Source organism: Schistocerca americana, chromosome X (genome assembly GCF_021461395.2).
Source record: "Schistocerca americana isolate TAMUIC-IGC-003095 chromosome X, iqSchAmer2.1, whole genome shotgun sequence".
In the NCBI taxonomy this organism is placed as follows: Eukaryota; Metazoa; Arthropoda; class Insecta; order Orthoptera; family Acrididae; genus Schistocerca; species Schistocerca americana.
Window position 1 is genome coordinate 96,689,183 of NC_060130.1, and position 26,715 is coordinate 96,715,897.

Here is a 26,715-nt window from a genome sequence, read left to right on the forward strand (position 1 = left end):
GTGATGTACACCTTGGTTTTGACAGTCAATATTATTAACTTCACCAATCCACCACTGTTCGTCGGAAACACAAGCCATTATGTCTTTATTTTGAAGAACCAGTTGTACAAGTTTTCCACTCTGATGAAGTTCACTATCAGCGAAGTTGATGTGATCTTACACTTCAGTAAGTTGTGTGAATTGGGTACAAAACAGTAAAAAGATAGTGCCTTTAATATTCTGACAAGTGCCCGCATCTCGTGGTCGTGCGGTAGCGTTCTCGCTTCCCACGCCCGGGTTCCCGGGTTCGATTCCCGGCGGGGTCAGGGATTTTCTCTGCCTCGTGATGGCTGGGTGTTGTGTGCTGTCCTTAGGTTAGTTAGGTTTAAGTAGTTCTGAGTTCTAGGGGACTGATGACCATAGATGTTAAGTCCCATAGTGCTCAGAGCCATTTGAACCATATTCTGACAAGTGTTGTACCTTTCCTTCAAGACACTGTCATAGACTTCTTTTATTTTCTCACATTGTACAAAAACATAGGTAATTCCTGCGATACGTTTTTTACACAATTCAAACATTTCTTGAGGTGTAATGATATACGATTGTCATTGGTCCACTGCAGACTTGCTTTTGTGACAGCTCACTCTGTTGTACCCCCGACAACATCACAAGCATTCTTCCCATGGCATGAAGTGAAAAAGTGCCATTCTACATCAGACTCAAAATCTTCTTTATGAAAGGAGATGTTAATAATTTTTTTGTTTGTTTTTGTATTGACTTGCTGCCCCATCCGAAAAGAAAATCAGTTTTTTTTTTATGGAAGGGTGGTGCTGTTTAATGTAGTTCGTTCATTTTAGTTGAAAAATGTGCACTGCTGTAGTGTTGTGTTCAAGGTAGTCACTTATGACACAAAAGCTGTGTCTGATTAGCTTATCTTCATCTTTATAATAGAATAGAAATGGATGAACTATGGCCTGTTTATTTACCCGGTGGTGCCCTTGTACTTCATCTCGAACAACAAAGGAATAATTTTCCGAAACGTCAGCAAGAACTAAGCATGCATCAGCTGCCAAGGTTTGCTTTTTGTCTTTCAAAAATTTACTTTGAGCTTTTGCAATAAAATGGTGCATTTTCAGATTTTCAAGGTTATCCACCAACACTTCAGAATACTCTGCTCGTGATTTTATGACTGTCATCATTTCAGTTCTGCCTTGTCACCCATTGTTTGTATTTTATATTGCCAGGCATCAAATAGTCTTCTTCAGGTTCTTCAAACCTGTCAAGTAAGGCTTGTTCGCCTGGACAGTCTTCACATTTTCCCTTGATCGTACAATTGCAGCTGTCAATATTGTATACCATAACTTCCAGAAGGTTTTTATAGCCAACTCTAGGATTGGGCCCATCTATCATCAACTTTACATTCTGATGATACACACAAACATAAACAATATGGGTGCCAGATGCCCCTGCTACAATACACCATCTTGGTCTCAACTCGCAAAACTTTGATCTTCCAATTTTAATGTCAGGATTTTCTTTTTTAAATTCAGTGAATAGTTCATTTAAATTACACAATCTTAACCTTTTTTGTCTTTGAATCTTAGAACCATTTTCTTTCACAGCAACACAGTATTTTTTGCCAGATATCAAACGGCTGTTACTGTCATCATCATAATACTTAATAACTTTACTGATTGTGTTTTCATCTACCAAATTAGATGCACTTTTCTTTTGTAATGCTGTTAAAATTCCTTGTTCTTTTACTAATTGCCTTGTTAACTTAACAAGACATTCTGACACATTAAATTCATCACTAATTTTTGATCGACTCCAAGAATTAAGCAACAAACTGATAATCTTAACTTTAATTGAACTTTGTTTGAAGTACTGCATTTAGTTTTTAGTTTCTCTATCAAATCATCTGATATTTGGTTGGTGAAGTTTTATAACTTCTATCTGTTTTAGTAAAAACTGTATTTTGAAATGAAACTTCCAAATTCTTTCAGACTGTAGCTGCCACTTTCTCAATTTTTGTATTCAAGGCACATGGTCTTTCATCTTGACTTAGTTTTCTAATTTTACTAGCAGGCAATATACCCAGGATTTTACTAGCTGTATCTACTTTTTTAGTGGTTGCTGATAAGTCACAAAATTATGTATCTGAGGTTTCACTGTCCTTTCTCTTGTGAATTACAAACATCTTAGAATAACATGTTGGACACAATGATTTTCCTGGTATGAGATTGACAAAAAGGATGTTGTTTTTAGAATAATGATCAAATGTTATTTGTTGCAGACCTTTTGTTATAGGTTTCTTATGTTTCTCAAAAGGGTCCATGCAAGACTGACCAAAAAGGTGATGAAATTTTTCTTCTTCACTGTAATCTTCGATTAAAGTAATGTCCTTAGGATACACTCCATACACACTTTTATGATATGCTTCATTAATAATAACACCAACAGAACACCGAGACACCTTTTTTCAACTGCACACTTCAAGAACTTCTAGCTAAATAAGTGTGAGTAGACAATTGTTGGTGAAAGGGGAAAGACAACAATCAGACTTGTCTAGGCTTGAGGATGCAATTGTTAGCCTGATGAAAAAATTACCACAGCATTGTTTCAACAAATAATAATTAGCTAGTGTAATGTGGTGTGTTATATTAAGCAATTGGTATACTTTATTTGATTAGCCTACCAGATATTGCAGACGTTAAAAAATTTGTTTTTGACTCGTGTTTGTAATCTTTTTCCATAACTTCCAATTGAATCTCAAAGTTGAAATTTGTACTGAAGTTTGATATCATAAAGGTCTATTAACTGTGAAATTTTCAGATTTTTATCTGGTCCCCCAACAAATATATTGCAGCCCACAAAATGAAAAAATTTAAAAAAATCAGTTTTTTAAAATAGTGTATTTTTTAAGTGTAAGTTCCTCACCATCAATACTCTATAAAAAGTAACTATACTATACACTGTAATAGCAGAAAAAATATTAAAGCTGAGAAATTAATCTTTCTTTGGAAAACTACTGTTCAAAAACTGAGTTTTTTTAATTTGTGGCTGATAACTTTGAACTGTTGCAAATATATTAAAGAATACATTCAACTAGGTGATAATGATGTTAGTTTGTAGCTCAGAATGTGTTGGACTAAATGCATTTTATCTGAAAGGCTTAGGACAATCCACTATTGAATAATTGTGAAAAAATGTAGATGCTTGCAAATACGAAAAAATGCACGTGGCCTGGAACAAATATGGCCACCATTTCAAAATAATAAACAATAAATGTTTTTAAAAAAAATATTTTTGTGACTATTAAATGTTGGGAATTCACCCACCAAATATAAAATTTTTCTGAGATGGTCAAGCAACCAGTGCTGGACCACTTGGTATGGATTGACCCACAACCCATTTAGTGGGAACCACTTTTAAAGAACTGAGGAGAATGGTCAAAGATTTAGTGTTTTCTGAAGAATGATTTTCAGCTAACACACAACTATCATCTATGAACAGAACTGATGGGTAGCTGATATTTGATGGTAAATGGTTAACATAGGACACAAAAAGGATTGGGTCTAGTATGGAGCCTTGTAGTACACTGAGATATTATTTTCTAGTCAGAATAATAATGTACCCAATTTAAAGTAATGCAAAATCCTCGCATTCTGTTTGATAAGTAGGGTTTAAGCCATGCTATGTCGTGGCCCCTAATGCCATTCTTCTCTCAAATACAAAGTTTTTAAATGAGTAAATTGTGGTTTACAGAATTAAGAAGCATATGTGATGTTTCGGGAGATCCATTCCTCCACTTTATTGCTCTTGTGTAATGATGGGCTTATTTTCTGAACAAAACTGTTTACTGCGTATGGTATTTGTCCTTTGTAGAAAACCATACAGATTGTTTAGCATAATGGAATATTTTGTGATGAAGTTTCATATTTGAGTTTCAGAATCTTTTTCAGATATTTTAGATATGACTTTTAGAATTAAGATAGGATGATAATTTCCCATTATCTCCCATTTGATCCCCTTTTGCAAAGTGGTTTAACTTCTGCATGCTTCAATACTTCTGGTAAGCAGCCCTCTTCAAAATATTAATTACTGGAGATAGTGGATGTGCTTTTATGTTGTGTACTATTTTTATAATGTTAGTGGGTATCCCACACCAACCTGCAGAATTGTTGTTTTTTAATGCTTAGATTACTTTTTCTACATCTTTCACGAAAATTTCTAAAAAGTTTGTAAGGTGTGCAGAGTTTTCGTCAAACATAGAGAAATTTAGTTTGTTGTGATAAACTGTTCCACCGACATCAGATTTTGCTACATTTATAAATACTTTATTAAAGCACTCTGTTGTAACTTGTTTCTTTCTGTTACATTGTATAGTTGTTACACTACCTCTTTCACATTACTGGTTGAAGAGGTTGATAAATACTTGCTGAAATGGGTGAAATCTATTAGGAAATCTTGCTGCATACGCCTTAGAAGAAAGAACTGTATTCTTCCTACCCTCTCCATACACTATGAGCATGCCAATTTTTTCTGCGTTGGTAAATCACATTGTCTACTCACGACCTAGTGCTTAGACTGAAACAGACTGACTAGCAAGTTGCAATGCAGTCAAGGAACACACAAGCATACTGTAAGCAAACAAAACAACACCTTATCCAGCAACTACACTGGTTGAATGGCACAAACAAATGCCGGAGTGGAAACTTTTAAAAATATGATATCTCGTAAACAACTTGCACTAAAATCTTAAGACACATCGCTGACCTTCTAATTTACCCTACTTTGTTTGTTAATGTCAGTAGGAATTACTCCATTTAAAAATGTGTATGTTTGCACAAAAATACACGAAATATTATTGTAATCTGTTTATTGGCTAACAGTACAAGCCGCTGACTACCAATCTACTGTGTGAAAACTGCACATCAATAGCACTTTCCATTTCCACAATATTTGCAGTGCAAGTTTTAGGTGATTCACCCTGTATAATTTTATATAGTCTAACACATTCAATTAAATCAGTATTTCTATTACATTTTAGTTCCCTGTGTAGGCGTATTTCCCTTACACTGGAAATTTTTGTGGGCTGGGTTATCCACTTTAATTTGTAGCTTTATTGCTCCAGCTTTTAGGTGGAAATTTTTATTAAAGACATCTAGGAACTATTTAGGAATTTTTCAAAGTTTTTGTTAGTTGGGATGCAATGATCAAAAACCATTTTATCTAAATTAACAAGTTTTCTTTAGTGGAAGTTCCTACTCTTATGGGTTTTCACACTTGAAGTGTTTGTGTGTAGCAGTTCAGTGAACAATGCACATTGGTCTGAGATACCAAAATTTACAAACATCTTCATATACATAATTAGTTAAAACATTGTCAGTGCTGGTTGCTGACAGGGCATTTTCTCTGGTAGATTTAAAGAACTTCAGTGCCATGTTACATTCAGGTTCACTGCTGACAATTTTACTAGTGTGGACACACATTAAATCAAGAATGAAATCCACATATTGATAATTATTGCTCCTTTGATGTAAAATGTTTCTTCGTCCTCAGCCTGCTGGCCACACACATGTACTCTGGTTATGGGCTCCATAATCCTACATTGACAAAAATGTAGACCTTGGTGGACAACTGACGTATTCATCAGATTCTGTGATCAATCACCACTGTTGCACAGTAGCAGCTGCCGCACTCTTGTTAAACAGTGTTTTCTCAGTGTTGGATATAGAGTATTTCATGTCTACTCACAGAATCAGTTTCAGTGTAAATTATGTGAAAATTTTAAACATTCATGCCCTCTGCAATTTGTTGTAATTTGGTATAATGTCCAGTAAAAAGACTAAAGATAAGACCCATTTTGTTGGCAGCACTGTCTCATTTTGAAAGTGGAAAAGAAAACATTCGCAGACAGTTGCAGTACAGGAAGGTGTGCACTATTTTGCAGATTCAGTTTTCATTATATTTCCAATTCAAATGGAAAAAATGTACGATAAAAATTATATTTTTTTAATATGTTGTACTTTCCTGAGTGCATTATCCAGGTGTTTCTTGTGAGTTGTCATAGGATGGTGCACCGTCTCATTGCATGTCAAACTACATGCCAAACACATAAGGGCTGTGACATGTCACAGCACTCATAATTAGGAGTACAATTAAATTTCAGCCGAGCCATCTGGATTTTATCGTGATTTTCCTTATTATTATTATTATTATTATTATTAAGAGATAACATTCCTTAAACAGGCTCTTGCTGTTTCCTTACCTCTTCCTTCTGTGACTGGACTAGTGCTCTAACAACTTCAGTGTCACTGATGTAAAGCCCTTAAGTATCACAGCCTCCTTCCTTTCTAATAAGAAAATAAGTGTTATTGTTGATCTGAGACATATTATTTTTAAGTCTCAACATACAGTGAGCCTGTTAAGTTGGATACTTGGCAGTTTTCTGAATGGACGACTTATTTTCTTATATTTCCAGAAACTTATTGGTGACTCTTTGTGCCTTATTTGCACAACTCACTGCCAATCTCATTCTGGTTCCTCTATTTATTTACTGTTTGAGATTTGTGCAGCTATAGACTAATCTGCTCATTTCAAGCTTTGTTTGGCTAGTTATATTTTAGTTCTTGTATGAGGTTTATTCAAAAATGTGGAAAGTGCAAATAGCGAGATAAAAAATATATGCAGTCGATTTGAAAATGTGATTTTTGTAGATATAAGTATGAGGTTCATTCGAACGAAACCTGGTCAGTGCGTCTACCTTTGCCTTACACGTAAGGTGGCTCCTCGTAACTACAGTTATGGTGATGTCATCTATTGGTAGAGAGACTGACGCGTGCACACCATTTGATGTTGCATAGTGCCAGTGTGGTTTTACGCCGAAGAGAAGGTGGTCACACAAGTTATCATCCACTACTGAACATACAGGTGAGTGAGCTGAGATACAGGTGAGAAGTGATTCCATTTTTGGCGGCTGAGGGAGTTGGAGGCCGTGAAATGTATCAACGGTTGAAGGCTGTGTACAGTGAGTACAGTCTGAGTCATTCAAGTGTTGTGGAATGGCACAAATGATTCCTTGAGGGGCACGAGTCACTGGAAGGAGATGCTTGTCCTGGTGTGGGGCGGTGGGTGGAATAATTGTTTATGTTCCTATTTTTTATTTAATGCTGTTGTTTGCCATTCTCAACACTGGCTCTCTAACTACAATATTGGCAACCGGAAAGTGATTATCAAAACGTGAAGCCTGTAATTAGAATTCCTAGTGCCAACTTCATCTGAGAAATACATTTATAGCTACAGCTTTATAGCTCTGAGGAATTAGGAGATTGTCTGGGATTCATAATCAAAAACCATTCTCTCTAAAATGTTCACTATATTCTGAAAGTCACAGACCAAAAAGAATCCACACAATCCAACTACCAGAGCAGTTCAGAGTCTAATGCGCTGATGCAACTATAACTGTTCAAATTAAATGTTTAAGTGAATGCTCGCCATAATTTGATGATAATGTTCATCAAACGCCACGCTAATAATGGTAGAATGTCTGTCCTGCGGTGGCACGTGAAAATACGACATACGCAAACTAAAGATAGATCATTAACATCATCCCAAAATTAACACTTCACTCGAAAACGATTTCATGGTTACGCGTATCCCGAGTAACTTATTACTGCATCCGAGGCTGTTTATATGAACGATACCGACGCGACGCGACTCCTGGCACAAGTGGTGCGCTAATCGGCATCTGGAGAGAACTGGGGCCTTCCTTTTCTCGTGCAGCGTTCTTACATATAAAGCCGCGGTGCGGATGGCTAAGGGAACGCCTGATCAAATCTGCTCTCCTGACTAGCTGCTGGGCTAGTAATGCACCACTTTAAGTTATCGAATAAATCATTGCTTCCTTTGCTGATGTTCGATGAAGCTTTCAATTTAATTGTGCAATCAGCACACAAGTAAGTAATCATAATAAAAGTCTGACGTGGCTAAGTCAAATATTTTGGGCGAGAGAATTAATTTAATTACACTACACGCAGTAGACGAGCTCTGAACTTGCTCTTTGGAGATACGCTATAGCTATAGTTTTATAGTTATTCTGTTGAAACTTCTCACATTTTTATGATTATAGCAGATCTCCCTTCTACTTAAATTTAAGCATCCTAGCTTTATTTATTCGCCTACTTAATCTATCTTGCTTCCTTAATTTCTAAGACAAAAACCAGAAAATCATGAAGTTCAACTAAAATTTTAATTTGTGAGATCCAGAATACTGTTTCTACTAAATTATTATGCAAAAGGAATCTAAATATAAATTTTTAAGTTTCTAGTTCTTTTCTGTTGTGCCAATGATTTTTACAGAAAAAGTCCAAATTTCGAAAATGGTTAAAGTTATATTTATGACGTCAGAGCTAGTTACAGCGGACTAGGCTGGCACACAATGGAAAGACTGATGTGAATTTTATAAGGCGTGAGTATGCTGCTGCCCTACACTGGGTAGGCTCATTGCATCATCACACCGGAAATGGTTGCGGAAGTGGATGCTTTAGTCTTGGACAACCGCAGAATCACCGTAGACGAGATCCATCGGTTATATTAGCGTGGACGCTGCCCACACCATAATGCATCAACACTTGAACTTTGGAAAAATATGCACACAGTGGGTTCACCAATTGACCGCCAAACAGTGCAATACTCGAATGGCGCTGTCTTTGAGTCATCTGCAACATTATCATGAGGGGGAATACGGCTTTCTGTCGCATATCGCCACAGGTGACAAAACATGGTGTCACCAATTTGAACTGGAAAGCAAGCATTCGAGCAAGCTGTGTAAATATGTGACTTCACCACATCCAATGAAAACAAAGATCATGCACACCATTCTAATGATGTCATGATGTCCTTCTTTTTGACCACAAGGGCCCATTGCTTGTCGAGTTCCTGGAACAGGAAACCACTATCAATGCCTAGCATTATCAAGCCACTTTACAGAACCTTACATGAGCCATCAAGTCGAAACGCCGAGGCATGTTGTCCAATGGTGGTATCCTCCTGCATGATAATGCCCTCTGCCCACACACGACCAATGCGGTGAAGACGACATTGCAGCAGTTTCAGTGGGAAATGCAACCATATAGTCCCGACCTTTCACCGTGTGACTTTCATGTGTTTGCATCTATAAAACAAGCTGCTTGCCGACATAGATTCACAACAGATGACGAAGTGTGTGAATGGGTCTAAGCCTGGATCCGACAGCAGCTTACTAGCTTCATCAAGGATGGAATCGAATGGCTAGTGTCGCAATGGAATAAATGTGCCAGCAGTTTTGGCGACTAATTTTGAGTGTGTGTACTGTATATAACAACATTTTTGAGTTAATGAAATTGTTACTGTTACTTTACACTAGTGACAGGGTTTCATTTGATTGCCCCTTATATATCTTGTCCTTTTATCATTTTCTGTTCCTAGACCTACACTGATTCATGTCTAAATTATGGTTCAGAATTTTTTGTAACTGTTCACTCATTAAATTTCGAGGCTGTAGATTAGTTGGAGGGGGGAGGGGGGAAAGTAGCTGCTATTATGAACTGATATTCTTATGCCATTACATTTCAGTAAGATAGCTCTGCCTGCTACCAACCATTTCTGCTGTGGATGCATTCTTGTTGGTCGTGCTCTTCTGGTGATGATGGTGGTTGTTGTTATAGTTGTTACACCTTGGATAAAGCATAGGAAACACTTTGTGGTGCAGTTATTTTATGTTAAGTGCGCTTTAGACACAAAAAATGAGGTCAGCAAGTGAAGAAAAGAAACTTTATTGTTATACACACACACACACACACACATATATATATATATATATATATATATATATATATATATATATATAGGGAAACATTCCACGTGGGAAAAATATATCTAAAAACAATGATGATGTGACTTACCAAACGAAGTGCTGGCAGGTCGATAGACACAAAAACAAGCACACAAAATTCAAGCTTTCGCAACAAACTGTTGCCTCATCAGGAAAGAGGGGAAGGAGAGGGAAAGACGAAAGGATGTGGGTTTTAAGGGAGAGGGTAAGGAGTCATTCCAATCCCGGGAGCGGAAAGACTTACCTTAGGGGGAAAAAAGGACAGGTATACACGCGCGCGCGCGCGCGCACACACACACACACACACATATCCATCCACACGTATACAGACACAAGCAGACATATTTAAAGACCAAATGTCTGCTTGTGTCTGTATACGTGTGGATGGATGTGTGTGTGTGTGCGAGTGTATACCTGTCCTTTTTTTCCCCCTACGGTAAGTCTTTCCGCTTCCGGGATTGGAATGACTCCTTACTCTCTCCCTTAAAACCCACATCGTTTCGTCTTTCCCTCTCCTTCCCCTCTTTCCTGATGAGGCAACAGTTTGTTGCGAAAGCTTCAATTTTGTGTGTTAGTTTGTGTGTCTTATCGACCTGCCAGCGCTTCGTTTGGTAAGTCACATCATCTTTGTGTGTGTGTATATATATATATATATATATATATATATATATATATATATATATATCCCCCCCACACACACAGGCTTGATGACTGCAAATGTAGGTATACATATTAAAAACATAAATTCAGTTATGGTAAGTGTAATGTAAAGTGGCAAGTTGCATACTCGCAGAGGGTGGTGATTTTTACTTGAAAAGGACGCCCCTTGCTGTGTTTGTTCTGTCTGTAACTGGGAGTTTTTAGACATCCATTTCAGAATTTAAAATAAAGCCTTTCTTTGTGTGTTTTTAAAATTTGTATTAATCTGTGATAAAAATTGATTCCCTGCTCATCATGTTAACTGGTGTGGTAGTCACATACATGTACATAAAATGAATAAAGCTTTAAACCAGCCGAGATAAGAACCTCCATAATGTGACACTGTACTGTTTAACACCATTAATTACAGTTGGAATTGTCCAATACAGGTAATATTCATGAATATCACGCTGTGCAACTGGCTGAAGGTAGTTACAGGAAAGTAGGTTGACAAATTGGTCACTGCTAACTGTTCCTATTGGTATTGGGATGTAAAGGGGACCCAGGGCAGTGGACAGTGGTTCAGCTATCAAGGGAGTGACACTTAATGACATTAAACAATGAAATCTCCAGGTTGGAGTACCAACAATGTAAGGAAAAGGTAGATTGCTACTTACCGTAAAGATGACATGTTATGTTGCAGACAGGCACAATTAAGAGGCACACATTAGCTGTCAGCCACAGCCTTTTTCAGAAAAAGAAAGAGAAGCGCACACCATTCACACACACACACACACACACACACACACACACACACACACACACACACACATATCTCCGGCATTTGTGGAAGTTCTGGTCTGAACTGCTGGAGATGTCGATCATGGATGCACGAGGTGTGCTTGCTTGTGTGAATGAATGGTGTCTGCTTCTCTTTTCCTGATGAAGGCTTTGACCAAAAGCTAATGTATAAGTCCCTTTTAATTGTGCTTATCTGCAAATTAACATGTCACCTTTATGGTAAGTAGCAATCCATCTTTTCCTTACCTGATAGCATTAGATGTTCCAGAGACTGAAACTGACAAGTTTTTATGAAGATTTGGATGATTGTAGTAGGAAGGGATTTTTGGGAGTGTTACAGTTTCAAGATATTTTTACATGACACTGAATGAGTTGGTTGTACAGATTTTTAGGACAGTCACACTTGCCCTAATTCACAATAGTAGTAGTGATACGGCCACTACATGCATAGGCTGTGGAGACCATTCTTTTTGCCATACGTAACTCTCTTCCATTTTTGGGGGAAGAGTCTCATCTGAAAAGCTACAAATACATACAGCTTCTTTCACCACCAATTACAATCCTAAACACTGCATTTACCAAATGTAACTGAATTTTTCTAGCATTTGATGACAGTGTTCAGCACACAGTTTTTTCAGTCATTAGAAGGTACAGTAAGTGATCACAGCAAATTATTCAAGCCCCCTGCAGGTCCGGGGATTAGAATAGGCCCGAGGTATTCCTGCCTGTCGTACGAGATGCCTAAAGGGAGTTTCACACGTTTTAGCCTTTATATGTGGTGGTCCCCTGTAGGGTTTGATCTCCATTCTTCAAATTTTCCCGAAGAGCGAGCCAATTGGGGAAGGGCGCTTTACAAGGTGCATCATATCCGTCGTTCATCGAGATCTTTAGCCCACTTTCTCGTCGTCGCATTGCAGTCCTGCCTATTCTCCATCTCTTGGGTGAGGACACCTTCCTGGGTGCATTTTCCACCATGCACTGTGCAGTGTCGATTTCTGCGTCAACGATGACCATGGACTTCTTTGCACCTGATATCCAGCACAGTAACCAGTCCATTATGGTGGAGCCCCCTGACCACACAGGGATCGCTCTGCTTATGCCTGCGGCATTAACTCCACACATATGCCAAGAGGTAGATGCCCATCCCCCTGGGGCATCAGGACTCCCGGCAATGGCCATCCTGCCAGGTGGCCTTTGCTGCGGCTGGGTGGCGCCCGTGGGGAGGGCCCCTGGTTGGAGTGGGTGGCATCAGGGTTGATGACACGTGATGAAGTGTAGTCAATCATCTCTTGCTGGTGGTGAAACACCAGCAGTCCCTAAGCATTCACAAGCTGAATTCAACACACAGAAGTACGACCCCAAATCGTTTCCCTCCCTGGCCACACCATGGGAGGAACATCAGGCTAAGGATGGCAGCGGATCTTATTTGCCCCAGTACCTTGTATGTTCGAGAGCTGATGGGAATCTTCCAGTAACCTCAGTTTTTTTTGTTGAGCATTTAGAGGACAAGTTTGGGGAGGTGGAGGGGTTTTCCAAAATGAGATCTGGGTCAGTCTTTATCAAAACAGCATCCTCTGCCTAGTCATGGATGTTACTCGCTTGTGACAAGCTGGGGGATGTTTCTGTAACAATCATGCACCCCATAAGAGCTTAAATATGGTGCAGGGTATCACATTTCACAGGGACCTTCTTTTGCAATATGACAATGAGTTGTGCGCCAATTTAGAGCGGTGAGGTGTAAATTTCGTCCTGCGTGTCCACTGGGTTCCAAGGAATAAACAGGTTGCCACCAGCGCCTTCATCTATTCCTTCGAGGGTGACACATTGCCCGAGAAGTTCAAGGTGATGGTCTAAAGCTATGATGGAAAGCCCCATATCCCTCCCTGATGCAGTGCTTTAAGTGCTGGAAGTTCGGCCATATGTCTTCCCACTGTAATTTCAGCGTCACATGTTGAGATTGCAGACACCCATCACATCCCAATACTCAATGTGCCCTGCCTCCCATCTGTGTCGGCTGTGGAGAGCACCATTTGCCTTGCTCGCCAGCCTGCAGAATTCTCCAGAAAGAAAGGAAAGTCATGGAGTACGAGACCCTGGACTGACTGACCTACACTGAGGCTAAGAGAAAATTTGAATGGCTGCATCCTGTACGTATGACATTGTCGTACACCGTCGCTACAACAGGTTTGGTACCATCAGCTCTGCCAACCCGTCACCTCTCAGAGCTGAAGACTACACCTGCCCCCTTGATGGTGGGGGGTGTTTCCCTGTCTGTTGCTCCCGCACCACGTACTTCGGGAGCAACACGCCCCCCCCCCCCCCAACCCCCCCCCCCCAACTCCCCCCCCCCCCCCCCCCCCCCAACCATTGGGGTCGTCTGTCCCCACTTCTAAACCACCGGAGAAGCGTAAGTCTTCTTCAGCTTCTCTCGCTAGGATGGGGTCCTGTGGGTAACTCCCTTCCCCGGTTTCTGCTAGTGGGAAAGATGACACCCATCAGTGGTTGAAGAGCTCAAAAGCAACTGGTTGTAGGGCCTCACACTCATCCTCAGTCCCGGAGACTGAGCTAGTGAACTCCTCCCAGCCAGGGAAACCCAAGGAGCACCGAGGGAAATCCAAAAAGGAGACCCCTAAGACCAAGGAAATTGCGGTGGACCCACACCACCGATACCTACAAGCTCTGCGTCTAAGGATGGGGTGGAGATTCTGGCATCTGCTTAGGACCTAGATCTTGCCAGACCCTCAGACGCGATGGCTATAGACTGCTCAGGCAGTAAGTCGGTGGCAGCAGGTGACTCTGAGGTGTAAACTGCCTCATTCAATGTTCCATGCATTCCCAGTCTCATGATGACATCATCCTCCAGTGGAATTGCGCCACATGGCTGAGCTATGGCAACTGTTCAGCTTTACACGTGCTGTCTGCATCGACCTCCAGAAAACCTGGTTCCCAGCAATGCATACCCATGCCCTCCACGGCTATAAGGCGTATTACAGGAACCGTAGCGACTATGATCGGGTGTCAGGTGAAGTTTGCGTTAATGTCCTAAACTCAGTCTGTAGTGACACTGTGCCCCGTCAAACCCCTCTTGTAGCTGTGGCTGGCAGAATAAGGACCGCATAGGTATAACTGTCTGCAATATATATCTTCCTCCAGATGATGCAGTACCCCCTGAATGTATTAGCTGCACTGATTGACCAATCCCCTAAACCTTTCCTGCTTCTAGGAGATTTTATCACCCATAACCTCTTGTGGGGTGGCACCATGTTTACTGGCCGAGGCAGAGATGTCGAAACTTTACTGTCTTAGTTTGCCCTCTGCCTCTTAAATACTGGGGTCGCCACAAATTTCAGTGTGACCCATGATAGTTACTCGACCATTGATTTATCAATTTGCAGTCCAGGACTTCTCCCATCTATCCATTGGAGAGCACATGACGACCTGTGTGGTAGTGACCACTTCCCCATCTTCCTGTCACTGCCCCGGCATCAGGCCCACGGGCACCTGCCCCGTTGGGCTTTAAACGAGGCGGACTGGGAAACTTTCACCTCTGCTGTAACCATTGAATCTCCACAAACGGTAACATCGATGTGATGGTCGAGCAAGTGACTACAACAATTGTTTCTGTGGCAGAAAATGCGATCCCTCGCTCTTTAGGGTTACCCCGGTGTAAGGCAGTCCCTTGGTTGATTGTCAGAAGTCGCTGAAGCTGTTAAGGAGCATTGGCAAGCTTTACAGTGGCATAAGCGGCACCCTTACCTGGACCACCTCATAGCCTTTAAATGGTTCTGTGCCTGAATTCGCGAACTTATCAAATGACAGAAGCAGGAGTGTTGGGAGAGATACGTCTTGACCGTTAGGTGCCATACATCACCTTCCCAAGTCTGGACAAAGATCAAAAATGTTTTCAGGTACCAGACCCCAACAGGTGTTCCCAGTGTTACCATAACTGGAATGCTATCAAGCGACGCAAACATGATTGCCGAGCACTTTGCCGAGCACCTGTGTTGGAGAATTACCCCAGCCTTTCGCACTATCAAATGGCGGCTGGAAGGGATAGTCCTCTCATTCACTACATGCCACTGTGAATCCTATAACGCCTCATTTACAGAGTGGGAGCTCCTCGGTGCCCTTGCACATTGCCCCAACACAGCTCCTGGTTCTGATTGGCTCCACAGTTAGATGATTAAACATCTCTCATCTGACTACAAGTGACAATATCCTCATCATCCTCAACTGGACCTGGTGCAATGGTGTCTTTCCACCGCAATGGCAGGAGAGCACCATCATTCCGGGCTCATACCCAGTAAAAACCCGCTTGGTGTGGATAGCTATCGGCCCATCAGCCTCGCCGACGTTCTTTGTAAGCTGTTGGAATGTATGATGTGTCAGCAGTTGGGTTGGGTTGGGTTCTGGAGTCACATGCCCTACTGGCTCCATGTCATGGTGGCTTTTGCCAGGGTTGCTCTACCACGGATAATCTTGTGTCCCTGGAGTCTGCCATCCAAGCAGTCTTTTCCAGACACCAACACTTGGTTGCCATCTTTTTTGACTTACGTAAAGCATACAACATGACCTGGAGACGTCATATCCGTGCCACATTGTGTGAGTGGGGTCTCATGGGCCCGCTCCCCATTCTTATCCAAAACTTCCAGTCGTTCCATAATTTCCGTGTCCAAGCTGGTGACTCACATAGTTCTATTCATATCCAGGAGAATGGAGTCCTGCAGGGCTCTGTATTGAGTGTATCTCTATTTTTAGTTGCCATTAACGGTCTAGCAGCAGCTGTTGGCACCTCCGTCTCACCTTCTCTGTATACAGACGACTTCTGCATTTCATACTGCTGCTATAGTACTAGTGTTGCTGAGCTTCACCTCCAGGGAGCCATCCACAAGGTGCAGTCATGGGCTCTAGCCCGTGGATTACAGTTTTCCGCCATGAAGACGTGTTCGTGCATTTCTGTTGTGTCATACCATTTATCCGGAACCAGCACTTTACCTTAATGACGATCCACTCACTGTAGTGGAGACATATCGATTCTTAGGTCTGGTTTTCGACACTCGTTTGACTTTGCTTTCCTCATCTTCGTCAGCTTAAACCCAAGTGTTGGCAGCACCTCAATGCCCTCCGCTGCCTGAGCAACACCAATTGGGGTGCAGATTGCTCCATGCTGCTGCAGCTCTACGGAGCCCTTGTTGACTCCCGCCTTGACTATGGGAGTGTGATTTATGGTTTGGCAGCGCCCTCAGCATTGTGTTTGTTCGACCCATTGCACCATTGCGGAGTTCGTCTACCGACAGCAGCTTATAGGTTGAGTACGGTGACAAGTGTACTGGTGAAGGTTGCAGTCCCTTTATAGAAGATCAGACGTGCGCAAGTGCTCGACAGTTACATTGCACACATTCGTAGCTCTCCTGAACGTCCTAATTACCATCTTCTTTTCCCAGCCATGGCGGTTCACCCCTGCATAGGTGGCCCACGTCAGGGCTAATGATTTCGGTTCACGTGCGATTGCTTCTGTCTGAACTGGAGTCCTTCCCTTCACCACCTCTCCTTGAAGTCCATTCATGTACACCTCTGCAGTGTAGCTGTAGGCCAGAGCTTCACCTGGACCTTTCCTGTGGCCCTAAGGACTCCGTTAACCCTGCGACTCTCCGCTGTCACTTCCTCTCGATTGTTGAAGTGTTCTGGGGCTCTGAAGTAGTTTACACCAACAGTTTGATGACTGATGGTAATGTTGGCTTTGACTTTGTCCACAGAGGCTATATTGAACAGCATTCCTTGCCCAATGGCTGCAATGTATTCACTGCAGGGCTGGTGGCCATATCTCGAGCACTTCAGTATATCCGTTGATGCCCCGAGGAATCTTTTCTTCTGTGGACTGACTCCTTGAGCAGCCTACAAGCTATCGACCAGTGCTACCCTCTCCATCCTTTGGTGGCGTCCATCCAGGAGTCCATCTCTGCCCTGGACTGGTCCCGTAGTTCAGTGGTGTTTGTGTGGATCCCAGGACACATCAGCATCCCAGGCAACAAACTTGCCGATGGGCTGGCGAAACAGGCTACGCGGAAACCGCTTCTGGAGATGGGCATCTCTGAACCTGACCTGCGTTCTGACTTACGGTTTTTTGGCTTTGGGAGACGGTATGGCATAACAGTACGCACAACAAACTGTGTGTCATTAAGGAGACTACGAATGTGTGGAAGTCTTCCATACGGGCCTCTCGCAGGGAATCAGTTGTCCTCTGCTGGCTCAGCATTGGCCTTGCTGGGGCGACCCACAGTTACCTCTTGCGCCGTGAAGACCCGTCTCAGTGTTGGTGTGGTGCCCGGTTGACAGTGGCCCATATTCTGGTGCACTGTCCCGCTTTGACTGCCCAGCGACGAAATCTTGGTTTACCGTACTCATTGCCGCTAATTTTATCTGACAACGCCTCATTGGCTGATTTAGTTTTACGTTTTATTCATGAGGGTGGGTTTTATCATTTGATCTAAGTGTGTCCTTTGTCCCTCTGTGTCCTCCACCCTAGTGCTTTTACGGTGGAGGTTTTAATGTGTTGCAGAGAGGCTTGTGGTCGGCCAGCCACTGTATTCTGCTTTCTTGTTCTACTCTGATGTTTTCTTGTCCTCTTTTGTTCCTTTTAGTGTTTATTACCTTTCCTTCATTCGTGTGGTTTTTCCTTTCTTTCCATTCTGTGTTATATGTCTCGTCTGTTTTAGTCTTTCACTTGTCGCATTGTTTTATTAGGAACAAGGGACCACTGACCTCGTAGTTTGGTCCCGTCCCCCCTCTTTTAAACCAACCAACCAACTAACCTATAACGTGGCTGTCAGATTTGAGCAAAACAAAGTTTTCTGTTCTTGCAAAAGCAGAACAGACCTAATGGACATAGGAATCACCAGTGCCTTCTGTTCTTGTAAGGGTCATACTGTCCTAGACCAGGACTAGTCTACTAATTTCAGTGTAAGAAAATAAAATAACAAGCAACATCCATAGAGAACAGCAAGAGTACACAAAGCATTCACTAGTGCTACAGCACCAGTTGTTTGCATTGGTTGACAGTGTTGGTTGTTGTTTTAACATGTGGTATTTCAGGCCTGATGATTAACAGTGTCTTACACAGCCACAGATCGAAACATCCTGCACTTTAAGCTGCCATGATAAAGTTTCTGTATACTATAAGTAAAAGATAGGACTACAGCCTTGTGTGGATTTCATTAAAACATTTCACTTCATTTTATTAATAGTTTGTAATAATCTTGTTTCTGTCAGTTTGAGCGACTGAGTCTTTGGTGTATTTTTGTTTTCAGATGTAGATTTTCTTGCCTCATGTGGCTCTGCCTCAGCCATTACTCCTCGTGGTCCACGATTACTGGAAAATTCAGGTATGAAAACTAATGGAGTACTATGAATGAATGTAATTCATACTCTACTTGTGCTAGAAATGTAACTTACATAACACAGTTATGTATGACAGTTTTAATGGTGTAGTTCATTTTCCAGAAAATGCCTCGAGAGATGGAGCAGCTACAAGGAATGCTGATGTGTTTGACATTGAAGGATTGGATCTTGGCTCTTTAGACTTTGAGGAACAAGAACTTATTAAAATGATACAGTCATTAGAAGTTGCTTGTGCAACTGCAGATGAAGAACTAATGAGCTGCAGGAACGCAGGAAAAACTCAAAGTAATCAGAAAATACAAGTAAATGGATCTTCAGCACCACAATACTTTGAAGCACAATCCTTTGACAAACTTAATACACCAGAGCTAGGCTCAGAACAGCCCACCATCAAGGTGGTAGGTAATAACAAATTACCAGAGTGTTCTGGGGAGCAAGACTTGGAGAAAATGAAACAAACTGATATCAGCCCAGAACAGCTGCAGCCATCTGTCAATGCTATGGAAAGTGTTTTACTGCATAACAACGATGTGGAGAACAAAGCAGCACTGCCTTGTGGTGCACAGAGTACTGGAAAATCGAGACAGCCAAATGTTGGAACTGCACAGCATTCTTGTAAATTACCTGAGGAGCCAGTATCAACTAGCTGTCTCACTGAAGCTAAAGATTTGTGTTCTGATCGGATCACATTGGAAGAACTTCTTGGAAATGATTTTGAGAAATTTTTGAATGATTTAAATGTAGGTGATTTCCAAGATGTTATCTCATTTGATCAACAACCAGAGGAGGTCTTGTTGGAATGCTTAGAGATTCGCAAGGGTGATGATTCAGAAGTACAAGATAAAGAAGTGATGGAGAAAGATTTAAGCAGCAGTCTGCATGACCTTGATGCTGTTGAGGATGAATCAGATGTTGCAGACATTGATGACATAATATCAGAAAAACTTAATGCAAAATACAAGTGTGATGAAATTAGTCCTGATTTTGATTTAGAACACATGCTGCATTTTAAGTGTGGTAAAAAACAAGAATCCAGTGTTTCAGATTTCCAGGCTGAATCACTGTCTGAACAAAGTATTGAGCAGAAACTTGAGACAGTAAGACGACAAAAAGAACTTTTGTTATCTTCTAAGCCATGGAATAAATGTTTATATGGTGCTCCAGATGCTTGTAAAAATTTGAACTTTGCTACATGTGGCAGTCACAGCATATCACAAAACACTCAGGCTTTGCTTTGTGAAAACAAAAGTCAACATCCAGGGTATACAACTGCTGAATTTAATGGGGCACATGTTTTCAAAAATGCCTCAAGAACAAATGTTTCTAGTGACAGCTTTCTGTCACAGAACCTACAGAGAAGACCCAGTGAGAGAGAACATAAGCTGTCACGTGGTACAGATGTGAAAGACATATTTCGTAACACACTGAATGCTAATTATACAAAAGCAAAGAGAATTCCCATGGCTCGAGCAACAGGAAGTGCAGCTAGTAAAGATAATGGTTCAAATTCGAGCACAAAGGACTCACGAAGCAGTGCTACTCCACGAATGGAGCAGAAAGAAACTTCAGCTGTTGCAAATCTTCTGAATTTGCTTATAAAAACGTCGTGTGCAGATTATAATGGCGATAAAACTGATGAATTGGAAGCTGTAGAAGCTCAGTTACTATCTCATTTTAAAAAGGCTCCCATAACCTATTGCAGACTGAACACCATAAAAGCAGCTTGTAAGCATGCTGCTAGTGTTGCTGCAGAAGGTAAACTAGCATCTAGAACTAATACAGATATATCTGCTGAGAACATTTTACAGCCTTTGCAAAAATCTGAATACAATCAGGCTACCACATCCTCATTTAACAGTGTTAAACCGACCAGAAATGGCAAAACACATGGTAGATCAACTAGAGGGCAGCTGTTCGCACAGACACAGAATCTGTTTAGAGAAATGGATGAAAAAAGAGCATTGAAATCAAAATGTTATACGCAAGGTAACTGCAGCAAAACTCGCAAAGAAAATAAAATATATCCAAATCCATTTTACCAAGAAGGAAGAGAGAACAATTCAGGTAAAGGAAGTAAATGCAGTCAGTGTGGAAAAGCAAAACGCCCACCCGGGGTTCTTCTGAAGAACCATTATCCAGCTCTTAACAGTTACAAATTTTGCTATAGCAGTGCCACAGAAAATGTTACAAACAATGTTCCACTTTCTTCCAAGAAATCTGAATGTGATCAGGCACCTTCTTCACTCACTTTGAAAACTGTTACACCTTCTAGTTCATCTTATAAAGTAGCAAAAGATAAAAGCACTATGACAGAAATGGACGACCAAATTAAAGCTTTTAAGTCAGGTAGCTGCAGCACAAGTAAAAATCAAAAGGAGGGTGAAACGAAATCCCCTGTAAACTTATGTAAAGTTGGAGGAAAGAGTCCTTTAAATGGCAAAGGGGGCAAATGCTGTCAGCCAGGAAAAGTAAAAAGCCCATCTGATGCTTGTTCAGCACATATTAACAAACAAGGTTTTGATCCTAACAACAGTACAGAAAATATCTCTAACAGTGTTTCACAGGCCTCACGGAAGTCGGAAACCAGCCAAGTACCTACTACATGCTCAGTTAAAACTAGTAAAACATTAAGTAAATCCTGCAAAACCACAAAAGAGAAAAGTACAATGGCTAATGAAAAGAAAGTGCCAAAATCAGATAATAATATCAAAGGTACATCTCATGACAGGTGTGAAGAAACTACTGATAAATTTCATGGAGATGTTAACTCTCTGTGTGCTAGACATGCTGCAGTTTTTGAACTAAACAAAGGTTGCCAACAGGGGAAAATGAAAGGAGCAGTAGTTCTTCAGAAAAATAGTTCTCAAATTGTTGACAATGGAACAAATAAAGGTAGTCCAAAGAAAGGACAGAAAACTGTGGTCGGTCCCAAAGGTGTAAACTTTCACAAAGAAATGAAGGGTGCACCACAGGCAATATCAACTTCAGATGTAGGAATAAGCTCACAAGGAAATGGGAAATGCTTCATTACTGGCACTGAGACTACTGTGGGAAACACAGGTGATAGCAAACAGCGTACTGAAAATGAAGTTCCTTCTGTTTCTTCGCAGGATATGTGCACTGACATCAATAAAGGAGGAAGTGTGCCAAACAAAAAACTGAATTCAGCAGGTAGTACCAAACGCACAAGCAGGGCTAGAAGAAGAAAGACTAAGGAAGAAAGTAAAGGTCAAGAAGTGACTGCACAGTGAATCTATCTTGGGTACATTTGGTATTCCAAAGTAGCCAAAGATCAATGAAAATTTGACAGACAAGGAAACATAGGACTACATTTGTTCATCGTTGAGTACTAATGAAGAACTAAAAAGGAAAATAAACTGTCTTCTCCTACTTGAAACTTAGTATTTTTGGTGCTACACATTTGGCTGGAGAGTGTTGGAATTGTAGCTGTAGCCATATGCTGTGATTGGAGAGATTGGGTAAGAGTGTGAATGTGAATTTTACAAGTTATGTTAAGTGTAATTTCACAGGCAGTAGACCATGGAAACGTATAGCCACCCAGTTATAAGCTTTTAACTATTCTTTTTGAAAGATGTGTGTGGCTTAAGTATTTGGTAGCACAGAGCATGAAGAGGAAGGCTGATATTCTTAGAAATGAGCAGTGCAGTAGTAGTGTGTGGCACAGTTATGAGTAATGACATTAAGTAAATGAATCTAAAGTAACAAATGTTGACGTCTTTTTGTGGGAAAAAAATTTCTGAACTTGCAAATCTCGTGTAGTGGTTTTGAGTGTCTGGAAAGTGGGCCTATTTTAAGTTCCCACAGGATTAGAAGTGGTGTGTGTGTGTGTGTGTGTGTGTGTGTGTGTGTGTGTGTGTGTGTGTGTAAGATATTCTTAAGACTAAAGCATTGGTTAAATATTATTTTAACCAACTATAATTGGGAGACTGCTAATTATTGATAAAACTGATTTGTAGCATATGTTACCCTGAATTGTGACTTCATATTAATAACCCACTGTTCAATATTTTGGAGTCTTCGTTGCTGCTTCTTTATATATCTGTGCTCTCTCTTCTGTTGTGGAAACAATCTTTCACCATTGTCAGCTGTCACAAAGCATGAAAGAAAATTTACTAACATCAAATCCACAGGGATGCAAATATGTTGGCTAGCACTTATCTTCATGAGGCATAACTCCCAGCACCCTTGTCAGATGAAAATAGTGTTTCTTAGCTGTCACAACCACAGATTCCTTCTTCAGTGCAGGGAAGAAGAAGTAGTACGAGCTAGAAGAGTGGGTAGGTATAAATAAGAATGAAGGTTGAGAGACAGACCCACCCCAGAGAAAGGGAGGCAAAGATGAAGAACCATATGTCGGAAAGGGGGACTGATGATGTTAACAATAGACATTGTGCTACCTTCAGTTTAGTTGTGAGACAAGGGAATGATGGTGCCATAAGTAAAGGTGAATAGAGATGAGAAAAGAAAATCAGCAGGTGAGAGAGAAAAAAAAAAGAGTAAAATAGGGCTGGGAAGGAGAGAAATTAGATATATAAATTTTAATAAGCACTAATGGAGGGAGAGGTGGTAGTGTGAGAGAGCGTGTTTGAGTAATTTGTTATTCCAGACTTCATTTAAATTGGTGTTGAGTGAGGAGATCCAAATGGCCGATGCTGTAAAAGAGCCACTCGGGTATCCTGAGTCGTGTTGTAAAGTACGATTAAAAAACACGAATACACTCGGGCAAACAGTTTGCCTTGGAGGCATTCAGCACTGAATTACTGAGTAAGCAAGATTCTTGGTGACCTATTTCCCCTCTCCCCCCAACCACGTTCTCTTTTCTGCATTTGAGCAAGGAATACTGTCATGATTAATTTTTGTACCTCTCTTGTAACTGCTTTAGGAGTTGAGCTTCCTAAAGGTAAGTACTGCTTACACCATCTGTCACTTCTGAATGGAATTTTTCTTCTTATACCATTAGGCATTACCCAGAAAATTCAGCCTGTCAACTGTTAACTTTAAAATACAAGTCATTGCTTAACAAGACATGCATTTTTACATCCCTTTGTTTGTAGCACTCTTCACTAACTGTGTTAGCAGCTTTTAATGATTAGAATGGGATCTTATCATTTTTATGGATGAACACATTTTCTTGATTTCTTTACCTAAACGTGTTCACCACGTGTGTGGTGATTGGGGTGAATTTTTATTTTATTTTCTATAATAAAGTTGAAATACGAATAAGAGAGATACAAAGACAAGGCACTACTTATCTTAGGGATGTACAACTCCTATTATTTTCAATTGAAATTTACAAAACTAGATGACAGCACTCCTAGCTTTAGGAAATAGATGTTTGTTCTGGCAGGAAAAAGTTATTCATTTGGTGGGAGGTTTGGTATGGGGTGGAGGGGGTGGGTATGTCACTCGCAACATACACTAAGAGGAATGCAGCCTATATAATGACGTTCAAATCCCTGTTCAGCCATCCAGATTTAGTAAAGATTATGGCTGATTTTCTTCCGTAATCTGAGTTTGTGCTGATGATATTGTTGACAGGATGTTCAACACTAATATTCCTTCCTAGCTTCCATATTTGTGTGATGAAAATGTGAGGAAAAAGGTGGGCAAGTGGCCAAAGATAGTACACTAGTAATTGCTGTTCCAGCTTAAGTTCAGAGACGAGGAAAGTTATGGATAGAGGAAAATTAAGATGGATTAGGAGAGGAAATAATGAGAAGTGAAAAGAGTATTATGATCTAGAATAGGAAGACATGACCACGTAGAAGCTGCAGTGTGGCTACATAGTCAGTGACTACTTATTCAATGATTAGTTCATATCATATGATCTGTTATTACTGAACTGTGCCAGTGGCGGCAGTATGTTTATAAATGCTTGTGATGTTTAAAGATTCATGGCATGTAATGACAAAGGCTCATCCTACAAAGCCAGCATGACTGATTACATTGAACATATGAAGTTCAAGCTATCAAAACAAGTCATTGAATGGATAGTTGTATAGCAGCTTCTTAGCAGCCATTCTTTCTTTTTCAAATACTCTGAAGCTGTGGAGCACCACTTACACAAAGTAATGCAAAATATTTTTGGTCGTGTCATCAGTTGTCTGAGTGATCTGATGTGGCCTGCCATGACATTGTCGCTGTGCCAGCCTCTTAATCTCAAAGTAGCACGTATACCCAAATTCTTTAATTATTTGTTAATATATTCAAATCACAACCTTCCTCTACAGTTTTTACCCTCTCCAGCTCCCTGTAGTACCATGGAAGTTATCCCCAGGTATCTTAACACATGCCTTATCATGCTTCCTCCTTCTTGTCGGTGTTTTCCGCATGTTCCTATCCTTACGTCAGTTCTGTGTGGAACCTCCTGATTTCTTATCAGTCCATCTGATTTTTAGCATCATTCGGTAGCGTACCTCAAACACTCGGATTCTCTTCTTCTCAGCTTCCTTCACAGTCCATGATTAACTTCTGTACAGTGCTGTGTGCCAGACCTAGTCTCAGAAATTTCTCCCTCAAATTAAGATCACTGTTGGATATTAGGAGCCTTCTTTTATCCGGCAGTGCTCTCTTCACCTGTACTAGTCTGCTTTTATGTCCTGGCTTTGTCCACCGTGGGCAGTTTTGCTGCCAAGGCAGCAAGGTAGCTACATTGGCAACAAAATTCCGCTACTTCCTCTACTTTTTAGTCCCCATAATTGATGTTAATTTGATCACTAATCTGATTTCTGCTATGCTTAACCACTTTAGTCGTTTTTCAGTTTACTCTGTATTCTGTGAGCAGTAGACTGTTCATTTCATTCAGTGTGTCCTGTAATTCTTTCTAGCTTACAGTGAGAACAGCAATGCCGTCAGCAAATTCTATCATTGATCTTCTTTCGCCCTAAGTTTTAATTCCATTCGTAAACACTCCTTTAATTTCCATCAGTGCATTGTCAATGTACAGATTGAACAGCCAGTGGGCGTGGCTGCATCATTGTCTTACACACTTTTTAATCAGAGCACTTCATTATTGGTGTCTCATTCTTAGTGTTCCTTCTTCAGTCTTGTAGATATTGTGTATTATCCATCTTTCCTTATAGCTTACGCCGAATTTTCTGAGAATTTCAAACATCTTACATCACTTCACATTGTTGAACAATTTTTTTTTGTCAACAAATTCTATGAAGATCGTGCGTCGATAATCGAGCACAATGTCAGAACTGCCTCTCTGGAACCTTTACCTTCCCTATAGCCAAACTGTTAGTCATGTAATAGATCCGTAATTTTCTTTATTATTCTTCTATAAATTATTATTGTCACCAGCTTTGATGCATGAGCTGTTAAGCTGATTGTATGATAGTTTTCCCACTTATCTGTCTTTGGTATCTTTGGATTGTGTAGATGATAGTTTTCTTAAGTTTGATGGTATGTGTCCAGTGTCATATTCTTATACACCAACTTGAATAGTCATTTGCTTGCCACTTACCCCAATGATTTCAGAAATTCCGAAGGGACCGTAATACTTTACCGTCTGTTTCATCCACATTGACTTCCTATTCTTCTTCTATCATGCCGCCACCTCTTAGAAGCTTTCAGTGTATTCTTTCCACTTATTGGCTCTCACTTCTGCTTGTAACAGTAGAATTCTTCTTGCACTCTTAATGCTGACTCCTTTGCTTCTAATTTCACCGAATGACTTTTCTGTGTGCTGAATCTGCCCTGATGACCATTTCTCTTTGTTTATTCACATTTTACATGCAGCCATTTCAGCTTAGTTTCCCAGAACCTCTTAAGTATTGCATTTTAAGTGAGAAATATTGCTGTAGTTCTATTTTATCATGGACATTTTTGTACTTCCTTTTTGCATCAATCAATTTAAGTATTCCTCCAGTTAGCCACAGCTCCTTTGTACTCCCCTTCCTTGCACAATAGTTGCCTGTCGAACTTTTGTGATTGCCCTTTGTAGAAATTTCCAATTACAGAACAGTAGATAGATATCAACAAAGAGAAATAAAAGT

At 40.7% G+C, this 26,715-nt stretch overlaps 1 protein-coding gene across 1 annotated transcript in view; it reads left to right on the forward strand.

The window, feature by feature from the left end:
• LOC124555263 overlaps positions 1–22,785 on the forward strand; it is a 62,334-nt gene extending 39,549 nt beyond the window's left edge. Inside the window, exons 4-5 of the mRNA XM_047129131.1 lie at positions 18,604–18,678; positions 18,797–22,785. Of these exons, the coding sequence (XP_046985087.1) occupies positions 18,604–18,678; positions 18,797–21,945 (3,224 nt within the window). The 3' untranslated portion in view covers positions 21,946–22,785. The remainder of the gene's footprint in view (positions 1–18,603; positions 18,679–18,796) is intronic.
• Positions 22,786–26,715: the final 3,930 nt, after the last annotated feature.